General features: G+C 41.1%; 2 protein-coding genes across 2 annotated transcripts in view; one reads left to right on the plus strand and one right to left on the minus strand.

The window, feature by feature from the left end:
* Positions 1–12,500, minus strand: part of LOC143284593 (short-chain dehydrogenase/reductase family 42E member 1-like) — a 459,710-nt gene that overhangs the window by 265,724 nt on the left and 181,486 nt on the right. The window lies entirely within an intron of this gene.
* On the plus strand, positions 4,227–11,467 carry LOC143284601 (uncharacterized). The gene is made up of 6 exons (XM_076591433.1): positions 4,227–4,386; positions 6,867–7,092; positions 8,272–8,299; positions 8,942–9,136; positions 9,552–9,670; positions 11,063–11,467. The coding sequence occupies exons 2-6, from the start codon at positions 6,901–6,903 to the stop codon at positions 11,180–11,182; spliced, it is 654 nt and encodes a 217-aa protein (XP_076447548.1). The 5' UTR covers positions 4,227–4,386; positions 6,867–6,900; the 3' UTR covers positions 11,183–11,467.

Raw genomic sequence — 12,500 nt, forward strand, 5'->3', positions numbered from 1 at the left:
AGCTTCCATGGGGAACATGCACGATGAAAACCTCGTGTCACACACACAAACTTCACACCAGCCTCTGTCACTGTGTCAGGGTACGACAGAAAGCCTGTACTGTGTCAGAGTACGACAGAAAGCCTGTACTATGTTAGAGTACGACAGAAAGCTTGTACTATGTCAGAGTACGACAGAAAGCCTGTACTATGTCAGAGTACGACAGAAAGCCTGTCCTATGTTAGAGTACGACAGAAAGCCTGTACTATATTAGAGTACGACAGAAAGCTTGTACTATATTAGAGTACGACAGAAAGCTTGTACTATGTCAGAGTACGACAGAAAGCCTGTACTATGTCAGAGTACGACAGAAAGCCTGTACTATGTTAGAGTACGACAGAAAGCTTGTACTATGTCAGAGTACGACAGAAAGCCTGTACTATGTCAGAGTACGACAGAAAGCTTGTACTATGTCAGAGTACGACAGAAAGCCTTTACTATGTTACAGTACGACACAAAGCTTGTACTATGTCAGAGTACGACACAAAGCTTGTACTATGTCAGAGTACGACAGAAAGCCTGTACTATGTCAGAGTACGACAGAAAGCATGTACTATGTCAGAGTACGACAGAAAGCCTGTACTATGTCAGAGTACGACAGAAAGCTTGTACTATGTCAGAGTACGACAGAAAGCTTGTACTATGTCAGAGTACGACAGAAAGCTTGTACTATGTCAGAGTACGACAGAAAGCCTGTACTGTGTCAGTGTACGACAGAAAGCCTTTACTATGTCAGAGTACGACAGAAAGCCTTTACTGTGTCAGTGTACGACAGAAAGCCTTTACTGTGTCAGAGTACGACAGAAAGCTTGTACTATGTCAGAGTACGACAGAAAGCATGTACTATGTCAGAGTACGACAGAAAGCCTGTACTGTGTCAGTGTTCAAAAGAAAGCCTTTACTGTGTCAGAGTACGACAGAAAGCCTTTACTGTGTCAGAGTACGACAGAAAGCTTGTACTATGTCAGAGTACGACAGAAAGCTTTTACTATGTTAGAGTACGACAGAAAGCTTGTACTATGTCAGAGTACGACAGAAAGCCTGTACTATGTCAGAGTACGACAGAAAGCATGTACTATGTCAGAGTACGACAGAAAGCTTGTACTATGTCAGAGTACGACAGAAAGCTTGTACTATGTCAGAGTACGACGGAAAGCCTGTACTGTGTCAGTGTACGAAAGAAAGCCTTTACTGTGTCAGAGTACGACAGAAAGCCTTTACTGTGTCAGTGTACGACAGAAAGCCTTTACTGTGTCAGTGTACGACAGAAAGCTTGTACTATGTCAGAGTACGACAGAAAGCTTGTACTATGTCAGAGTACGACGGAAAGCCTGTACTGTGTCAGTGTACGAAAGAAAGCCTTTACTGTGTCAGAGTACGACAGAAAGCCTTTACTGTGTCAGTGTACGAGACAGAAAGCCTTTACTGTGTCAGTGTACGACAGAAAGCTTGTACTATGTCAGAGTACGACAGAAAGCATATGCTATGTCAGAGTACGACAGAAAGCCTTTACTGTGTCAGTGTACGACAGAAAGCATATGCTATGTCAGTGTACGACAGAAAGCCTTTACTGTGTCAGTGTACGACAGAAAGCCTTTACTGTGTCAGTGTACGACAGAAAGCTTTGACTGTGTCAGAGAACGACAGAAAGCTTGTACTATGTCAGAGTACGACAGAAAGCCTTTACTATGTCAGTGTACGACAGAAAGCCTTTACTGTGTCAGTGTACGACAGAAAGCTTTTACTGTGTCAGAGTACGACAGAAAGCATATACTATGTCAGAGTACGACAGAAAGCATGTACTATGTCAGAGTACGACAGAAAGCTTGTATTATACGACAGAAAGCTTGTATTATGTCAGAGTACAACAGAAAGCATATACTATGTCAGAGTACGACAGAAAGCTTGTACTATGTCAGAATACGACAAAAAGCCACGCGCAGTTCAAGCGACGGAAGCCACAGCCTTGCAAACTATCACCAACATGTATGTTCTGGCGAACACTTCTGTGATCCGAAATCCAGCAGGAATAAAAACTAAATGCAGCTTTTCTTCCGAAATCAGTTCAGCTCTTAAAGAAACTGACACTGATGATGCCACTCCACAAAATGCATGCTTGAGTATATTTTATTTCGTGCGTGATATGATACCTTGATTAAAAGATCTGATACAGGGTTTTTACTGCATGATTTTTTTTTTTCAAGCATAAATCAAACATCAATCGGTTAAGTATTCAATTGAGCTTGAATCAACAGAATATTCAACTCTCGAGGAAACAATAGCAGAAAACACCACCAATAAGAGAATAACAAAAACGAAGGCTTATAATTTGTATCCAAAGGACACCTGAAAATATGTGTGCAATGATAATAACAATAAATTAATTAATCACACGTACACAGACACAGACACACACTGGATAATTCCAGACACACAGAGATAGGGAGAGAGCAAGAGAGAGAGGCATAGACAGGCATACAGACAGGCAGACAGAGGGACAGAGAGAGACAGAGAGACAAAGACAGAGGCACCACATTTCCTGAAAATGTCAATGCAGACACTGCCAAATTAGTGAACAAAAAGACAGCAAGAATATGATACTTTTCGCTGTCTAGTGTCTGTAGGTATGCTGAGCAGAATAAAAGGTTGTGTGTCTGGGTCAGTGTATATTTGGCTGACTGCTACAGGGCAATATTAGTGGCTTCGAAGCGTGCGAAAAAAAAAACAAAAAAAACCCACCCCCCAAAATAACAACAACAACAACAAAAAACCAGACACACACACCCAAAAACAAAGCAAAAACGGGTGATTATTACGTCACATTATCTGGGGGGTAATAACGACATATACTTCTGTGCCATAATGTCTCCATCACATTCGGTAATTGCACGAACCGATGTTCAATTTGCAGAATATTCTACTCTTTTCCTCCCTCCCTATCTCTCCCATCCCCCCCCCCCCACACACACACATATATATATATATATATATATATATATAAGTACAACAGTAGCCTTCCCATGTCTTTAAAACTTGAAATTAAAATGCAGCAAAATTCGCTGTACACCAGTAGAAAAGGCTGTTATTTGGCGAAAATTTGCTTCATTCTGATTACAAGGTTTAAGACATGCCAAGACTACTGTTGTTCTTATTTTTGTACTTTACCGCTTTCGGTAATTACATCAGTTCTTTCTACAAGGTATGGATGGAGCCCAGGACACCAAGAGAGTGTGATCTTCTTGTATATATAATTTTTTTTTTCTTTTATGCTGTTTTATACTAAGTAGACCAAAAATGCTAGAAAGCATACGTGTTTATTATTGAAGTTTTGTTGTTGTTGTTCTCCTTTCCCCAGTCTGATTAATACATGGATTGTTTTTCTCTGTATTTGAAAAAGAAGCTAACTGGAAAATGATTGTCAAGGTATTTTCATTTTGTGTTTCGGAATTGAGTAAAACATCGTATTTATTACAGGAATGCTACTGACTGTGGTTTGTTTCGTATTCTTTGTAGTAACACTGCTGAAGATAAAACGATGTATTTCATGTTTGTGTTTATACTTTACACACACACACACACACACACACACACACACACACACATATATATATATACACATTTGCTAGTCGCGCATGCCTGCACATATTCCTTAAGGCAGAACACAATGATATTGACAAAACTGAAAATTCACCACACAGGCTATCAAAATAGACAAATTTTGTGTGTCAATAAGGCGTTTAGAACTTAGGTATGCGCTTCGAACGTGAACTGCCCCATAATGTTCAAACGTCCTTTAGAATAAAACATTCCCATTCATATTCTCTGTTTCCCCCTATAGTTCTCATTCTCTCTGTCAGTGTCAATGCGCGCACGAGTGTTTGTATGTGTGCATGCGTGCGTGTTTTTGTATGCGTGTGTGTGTGTGTGTGTGTGTGTGTGTGTGTGTGTGTGTGTGTGTGTGTGTGTGCAAGCAGATTTTGCTGTTAGCGATATGTTATACAAGCACTAAAACCAAATGTTTCGGGATACTTTTTTTTCCGGGAAGAAAATGATAGGGTTTCATCTGCACGGTGAATCTAAGTAGTAAAGCAAACATAAACACAGGAAATGATCCATATCAGTGTTGATGTAGCATACTGCAATTATTATGGTTTTTGCACACGACATTTCACCACTGGGATATTGGCCAGTGCCAGTCACGTAGGCAACACCCTCACCTCCTCCCTCTAAAACCCCCTGCTATAAATGTGGGCAGATATGCGGGGTGCCATGCAGACATCTGGTGTGATTCTTCATCAACGTCATCTTCCTCACTGACCTGACGGCTTCAGCACCCTCAAAGCACTGGTCAGTAGAACTTAACATGCCTTTCTGTTTCTCCTCAAAACAACACCATCGGTCACAATAACTTGCATGTGGTGAGGACGTGTAGTTTGCATGTTCAAACCAAACAAAAACAAACCGCCTGTATGTGTGTGCGTGCGTGCGTGCGCGCGCGCGCGCGCGTCTGTGTATGTGTCACACGATCTTAACTTGCATGTCATGAGGATGTTTTATTTGCAAGTTCAAATTTGACAAAACAAACTGCCGTTGTGTGTGTGTGTGTGTGTGTGTGTGTGTGACAAATGCCATGACATGATCAATTTCATTCTTATGGATGTCTTATGGTTAAGCGGTGCGTGCTTTCTTTGAAGTTGAGCCGTAAGACAGGGAAGCAGTGCTGGGACAACTGTACATCCAGGTCGTCTTGTCACTGCCTGTCGTTCTCTGCTGACCACGTGAAGTTCACAGACGGCCCAGAGATCGGAAAGCACGCACACATGGAAACAAAAGTAACAGACAAGAAGAAAAAGTCTACAAAACAGAACTGTGAATACGAAAAAGACCAACACAAAACAAAATCAAACTGGAGAATTGCGCACATTTTGATCCAGTGTCACATTTTTGGGGAGCCTCTAAGATATCAGTACTTTTTACATTTTAATAAAAACTGCTACATGCACTAAGCATTATTTCAAGTTATCTTGTTCTTATTCAACATACATACTTGTTCTCGACTCTTACACAGCACTGACTTTCTGTTGAAAAGCGAAAGAAAACTATGACAGGAGAGTATGTTGAATGTGCGTCTGTGTGTGTACATGTCTGTGTGAATGTTTAGCAAACACTGATATTCTGCCAAATTGAACACAATCTTGGATGCTTTTTCGAACAACAGGTGTAAATTTTGACACGGCTTTGACCAGCAGGTGCTCATTTTCAAGAATATATACCATCATTATTTTGACCTTCATTCTGTCCTCAAAGTGTGGTGAAATGTTTTCGCATATCAAAAGTGAATCAAAATACAGCTTAGCAATTGCATTTTCTTCAGACGTTTTGATCTTTTCCCCCTATTTTGTATTTGGTTAATACTTCTAAAATAAACCTTTGGAAGCATCTATTTTTCATATGCATTGTTGTATTGTATTTGTATTTCTCTTTTTATCACAACAGGTTTCTCTGTGTGAAATTCGGGCTGCTCACTCCATGGAGAGCGCGTCGCTACACTACAGCACCACCCATTTTTTGTATTTTTTTTCCTGCGTGCAGTTTTATTTGTTTTTCCTATCAAAGTAGATTTTTCTACAGAATTTTGCCAGGAACAACCCTTTTGCTGCCGTGGGTTCTTTTACGTGCGCTAAATGCATGCTGCACACGGGACCTCGGTTTATCGTCTCATCCGAATAACTAGCGTCCAGACCACCACTCAAGGTCTAGTGGAGGGGGAGAAAATATCGGCGGCTGAGCCGTGATTGGAACCCGCGCGCTCAGATTCTCTCGCTTCCTAGGCGGACGCGTTACATCAAGGCCATCACTTCACATGTGTTTCAAAACCATTATCTTGTTATGGATTTTACAAATGAATAGCTCTGGTTGTTGGACACATAAACATCAGCATATGTCTATAATTTATTAACACATTTAAACAAAAAACAGTATCTATCTCGAGGAATGTCATGCATATTGTTCACTGTCAGTCTCTTTTTTTTTTCTTTTTTTTCCCTTCATCACCTTATCTCTGTGTGAAGAATCATAGGGGCTCTGCACTAAGAAATTATTCCCAAGATTCTCCCAGCAGTGTCGGTTCTATGTGTGCCAAAGCACGAATGTTGACATATGCACTTCACAAAGCTGATGTTAATATACGCTTAACTGCCCTGTTGACAGATGTATGCTACTTCCTCTGGGGGCTAGTTGGCCTTTGGGAACCATCCCAACGCCGACTGTCCTAAAACCCTTTTGGCCGAGAGAGCGGGGATGTAACTTGGGCAAGACACTCTCCACTTTAATCAAATTCTAGCCCAGATAACTAGCTGAGACAGCAGTTGCCTCCTCCACTGTTCTGATGGTCATAGTCGGACACGACTGACTGTTATACACATATATAATACTGATAACACCCAGTTAACCATACTATGGACACACACGCTTGGAGTTGACTTCATCAAGATTTTGCGCCGTATATATTACTAGTAGTAGTAGTAGTATTTTTTTTTTTTATGTATATATCTCCTTTTTTTTTGTTTTTTACTTATTTATTATTATTTTTGTTGTTGTTGTTGTTGTTGTTGTTTTTTTTTTCCTCCAGGCCTGACTAAGCGCGTTGGGTTACGCTGCTGGTCAGGCATCTGCTTGGCAGATGTGGTGTAGCGTATATGGATTTGACCGAACGCAGTGACGCCTCCTTGAGCTACTGATACTGATACTGATACACACACACACCCACACACAGACACACACACACAGACACACACACACTGAACACTATCTTCCACTGTCGTCAGACCGTACCAGCTGTTCCGAGGTCTTTGTTCCACTATGCACACTGTGGATTGTCTGCTGCTGCTGCTGACGGCTGCGGTCATGACGGCCCAAGCCGATCAAATCAGTGACAACCTCCTGCTGCCTCCTCTCAAAGAACACCTCTACTTGTTTGACGTCATTTCGGACGCGCCTATTGATGACGTCAAGGGGTCTGTCGCTTCTTTCAATCCTCGCTATAGCTTCAAGGTAATGTCGTCGACGTCATGTGTGTGTGTGTGTGTGAGGAGGGGTGGTGCGCGCACGTGTGTATGTGTGTGTGGATGTGTGTGGTGTGTGTTGGGAGGTGGTTGTGGTTGCGATTTTTTGGGGACATATATGTAATTCCTGAATCTGTTTTGTTCTGAAGCGCGTTTCAAAAGGAATAAAAATAAAAGTAAGCCTGCTTTTGCAACATTTCATAATGAGGATGGCACAGAGAGAGAGATGGGGAGACAAAGAAATAAAGAGAGAGACAGAGAGTCTCTTCAGCCGTTCTGATTTCCTGGATATATCGTTTATGTTTTATCTATTCATTTTTACGTTATGACACTCAGTAAAAAAAACAACAACAAACAAATAAATAGAAAGTGGGGTGGGATGGGCGTGTAAATATTGAAAAAAAAAAGTCCTCAAAGACAAATAAACAAGCAGGCAAACCTATCACCATTTGGAGCAGGACACATATCTTTGGCCAAAATGGTTGAGAAATGACGTTGCAGAGACTGCGAGGAAACGTTGATAAAAGATCTGTGTGAATAATTTGTGTGTTCAAAAGTGTTCAAAAGGGTGGGTCGTTCTAGTGGGTATGGTTGGGGAAAGGTGTTAAAAGTAACATGAGCCATTTCTTTGATGTTAAAACCTTGTGGCAAGTCAAGTAGATAAAAAAAAAAAGCGGTGTTGTATGGTGAAATTCTCCAGTGTAGCCAGTCACACTAAAGAATCCGTATTTCTCATGCGTATTTTTAACACGGCACCTGTCGTACGTTGGCTTACAGTTATGAATTTTTATTTTCAGAATATGAAACAGCATGTTCAGTGTATGGTATGAGAATCTGAAAAAAAAAGACAACAGGACGGTCTATTGAAAGTAGATGTATATACTTATGCTTCAATAGAGGAGTCAAAAAGAACCGTTATGCTCGTTTGCTGTAGAGTTATGCATACTTTCAAATTTCCTCGTCTATTCGCCTGTTCATACCAGACATTCGCTGCACTAAAAAGGGAACTTGCAAATATGTTTATTTTGTATGGTAATCTGTGACAGCGCGCGCTGTGTGTGTGTGTGTGTGTGTGTGTGTGTGTGTGTGTGTGTGTGTGTGTGTGTGTGTGAGAGAGAGAGAGAGAGAGAGTGTGTGTGTGTGTGTGTGTGTGTCTGTGTGTGTGCAGGTCATTGGACAAGACAAGTACATGTTTTGTAAGTATTCTGATCGTATTCTGATCTCATTTATTTGATTAAAATGTATATCTAATTACGTGCTCTGCAAATGATTGCGAGTCGAAGATTTCATACTTAAGTTCATAAATTAGACCGAAAAAACAAAACAAAACAAAACAAAACCAAAAAAACCAAAACAACAGGAACATACGAACAACCAAACAAGCAAGCAGAAATGTATGGTAAGTATAATTATCATTTAAATTTCTTGTATGATTCATACCTCTTGAGAAAATTATTTTTTTTCCTCAAGGATTTTAGCGAGTGCGAGAGAGAAAAGAAAGGGATCGAGAGAGAGAGAGAGAGAGAGAGAGAGAGAGAAAACAAGACAAATGGTTTAAGACACCGGCCTCAGGATGTCATACAAATACATGGGGCATTAGGGGGCAGGGTCTGGTGCGGTCGGGGGTCTGGGGGTGGGGTCGGAGGGGTACAATCTGGAGAAACACATCAATAGCAAGAACATGGTTTTGATATGAACTCGCGTGCTGGCAAATCTCAACAGAAACAAGCTGATAAAAACGTCGTAGGGGATGTTTTCAGAGAGAGAGAGAGAGATTCTAAGCAGATCCCATGATATGCCATACGGATGCTAACTCTGCCGTCTCCTGTTCTCATCAGTGATTCTCAGCAACGACACAGCCGCACTGCGTGACCTCGCCTTCCCGACAGGCTCTGTAGTGACGCAACATCCGGTGGTACACACCAGCGAGTTCATGGCCATGTTTGGTGTCAACTCGGCCTGGAGCGAAAGTGATGAAACTGAGCTGCCCGATACTGTCCTGCTGGTTCACGATTGGACGTTCCTGCAACCAGGTATCAGCCTACTGCCGGTCTGTCTTTCTATCGTCAATATTTGGCTCATAACTGTCCATCCGTCTTCGCCAAAATTATGCATTTTTGTTGGCATATTTCAGCATTTCAACGTCATCTCTGGATTTTCTGGGGTTTTTTTTTAACATTGTATGAAAACATATCTGCTTTATTGAGTGATCCTTAGATATCAACGTACATGTACAGTAATGTTTGCTCTGTACAATATTCATATACCTAAACGATCTTAAAAAATATCTCTTGCTGTCGTACATTTCAGTCTGTTCCATCGTTGTAGAGACCTAGATATCAACGTACATGTACAGTAATGCTTGTTCTGCACAATACTTATATACCTAAACGATCTATTAAAAAAAACCCAAATCTCTAGCTATCGTAATCTGTTCCATCGTTGCAGAGACCCAATGCCTGAGATGGTATGAGCGAGAGATGGCAGACTGGGCCAAGAAGTACGAAGCGACACACGCCTTGGTCAGACCTGTGTCCTTTGCTGCCCTTGCTGCCTATCCTCCCAGGGTGAGCAATGTAATGTAGATGCGATGGGAAGGGAGGGGCACACATACATTTTGAAGCAAACATTTTTTTGTGTTGGTGTTAAACGCAACCCTTATTCCCAAAGGGATACACAACACACACACTACCACCGAATGTGATAACATATACACTGGCTTTTTACATTCATATTTCAGGACACAGAAACAGATCATGTAAAATCGATGTGTCAATACTTAAATGAGAAGAGAGGGTGATTTGCTGGACATTTATGAAGAAGACAGAGAACGAGAGAGAGAGAGAGGGAGAGAGAGAGTGTGTGTGTGTGAGAGAGAGAGAGAGCGAGAGAGAGAGAGAGAGAGAGAGAGAGAGCATGGTGAAACATGACAGATTTGGAGAGAGGTGGAGGTGGGTGAGGGGATACCAGGTGTAGGGAGGCAGACAGAAAACCACAGACAGACTGATAGGCATGGAAATTTGGATGATTATAAAAGAAGATGGAAAGTTTGTTCACAGCTATAAATATATCAATGTCAGATACAGTCACATCGAAGCCCATATTACAAAATGTGCCGACATGAAAGCTCAGTGTGAGAAATAAATGTCAAATGACGAAGTGATACGAGTATCCACATAGATCAGGTTGTATCCGCTTGAGGAAGAAGGTGGTAGAGTGGTTAAGACACTTATCTGCCAGTACAGCGTCCGTGAGGGTCTGGGTTCGACTCCCGGTCTCGCCCTTTCTCCCTAGTTCCACTGAAAAATCAAACTGAGCGTCTAATCATTCGGATGATTCAATAAAACCTTGGTCCCATTTGCGCCACGCACTTGGCAATCTGGAAAAATAAAACCATGGCGACAAAAGTGTCGTCCTCTGGCTAAATTCTGTAGAAGAAAACCACTCTGATAGAAGAATATATAACTATACATGCACTGAAGGACTGACAAGCGCCTTGGCTTATGCTGCTGTCAGGCATCTATCTAGCAGATGTGTAGCGTATATGGGTTTGTCCGAACGTAGTGACGCCTCCTTGAGAAACTGAAACTTGTCCGCTTGTTCCAACATTAAGTGCGCAATGATCGGCCCCCTGTTAAACTTGTGTTCTTCGGCAACCAGGCTAGATTTTAGTCGAAGGCTTGAGGCGTGAACACCTCCAGATTAAAGTAATAACCTTTAATGAATCAGTCGATGACCTGTTGCCAACCTGTACTTCCACACACAGAAATCAACTTCCTTACGTCATTTCTCACACAGTAAAGGTTTAAGTCTTCAGAAGTACGTAACGTCTAGACAGCACGTTGAAGTAATAAGTCGAAATGAGGTGCACATCTCAGCTCAAATCAAAGTACAGAATTTTGCCCGTGAAAACGTACTTGATCTTGGAATGGTTAAAGATAAACTTGGCGTTGTTGCAGATCTTTATCTTCAACAAGTTTGAAGAGAACGCCATGCAGAACGTGGTCAGAATGGGGATGGAGCAGGTGGGGGGACCCGGAAGGAGTCTGCTGACCACCACGCGAATTGTCAAGATCTAAGTAACGTCACTTCCGCATCTTGGCCTTCAATTTTCGAAAACGGAACATCATGTTTGATGAGACTTTGGGTAGATGTAAATCTTCTGTCAACTTGTCTGCTAGTTTTTCTTCTTCTTCTAAATATGATGCTTTATACTGATTAGTCATGTCGATTTTCTTTGTGTTTAGGGTAAAATGAAATCACAAAATCAATCACTAAATTATGTAAACTACACACTTGGTTCATGTTTGTATGTGTGAAAGGAAACACAGAATTTGTTAAAAAAAAAAATAAAATAAAATAAAGATACATTGACAGAAACACGAACGTTTGCTTCTGTCAAATCATTTCGCATATTATTATTTCCTGATTTTCAGTGTCAATATCTAAGCTGAATGTTTATCAAAGTGTGTCTTTTTACGATGCTTTGATAATAATAGCCTTTGTCAATAAAGCAAACAACAGTCAAGACGAAGGGTTTCCATTTTATCAGAGAGAGAGAGATAGAGAGAGAGGAGGGGGCGAGGTAGGGAACAGCAGTTTTAGTTGGGCAGACACCGACCATTCTCTTCCTTGCACTTTTAAAAAACAAAATGCTTATGCTGATCTTCACACACACACACACACACACACACACACACACACATTCTCTCTCTCTCTCTCTCTCACATGCTTAAGCGCTGGTTTGCTTGCTTGCGCTCATGAATATAACATTGCACACACACACACACACACACACACACACACACACACACAGAGAGATATATATATAGATATATATATATATATATATAAATATATTTTTATTTTATATATATATATATATATATATATATATATATATATATATTCTTATTTTGAAAACGACTATCAAAATGGCTTAAATGAAAAGTATGTTGAAATATTTGTGGTGTGGAATATTGGGTTTCGATCCGTCCACAGACAGCACTGAGGACTAATGATGTTCTCTCATGGACAGCTAGCGACCTGTTCGCCTGATATGACTGCAGTTTCCACTGTATAATAGTCGTGTCCACTGTGACCATCTGAACAGCAGAGGACACAACTGCTGTTTCGACTACCTGAACTACAATTTGATTGTAGCGGAGAGTGTCTTGTCCAAGTTACATCCCGACACTCTCGGCCAAGAGGGCTTTTGGACAGTCAGCGTTATAGATGGTCCCCAAAGGCAATCTTGCCTCCTAGTTTCTGAGTCATAGTCCTTCACAATAGACCAAGCTGTAAATGAATTCTCATCGCAGTGCAGAAAGCATTGATCATACAGCTCTCACTTTGCTTTTTGGCCCAGCTGTAAACTGATGTCAATCTCAGATAAAA

The sequence above is a fragment of the Babylonia areolata genome, chromosome 1 (genome assembly GCF_041734735.1).
Source record: "Babylonia areolata isolate BAREFJ2019XMU chromosome 1, ASM4173473v1, whole genome shotgun sequence".
Lineage (NCBI taxonomy): Eukaryota > Metazoa > Mollusca > Gastropoda > Neogastropoda > Buccinidae > Babylonia > Babylonia areolata.

Bases quoted from the DNA above. Each gene is read 5' to 3' on its own strand.
- LOC143284601 (XM_076591433.1), top strand. From the start codon at position 6,901: ATGCACACTGTGGATTGTCTGCTGCTGCTGCTGACGGCTGCGGTCATG. The intron at 8,300-8,941 runs GTAAGTATTCTG...TGTTCTCATCAG, and splicing joins ACAAGACAAGTACATGTTTT to TGATTCTCAGCAACGACACA. The intron at 9,137-9,551 runs GTATCAGCCTAC...CCATCGTTGCAG, and splicing joins TTGGACGTTCCTGCAACCAG to AGACCCAATGCCTGAGATGG.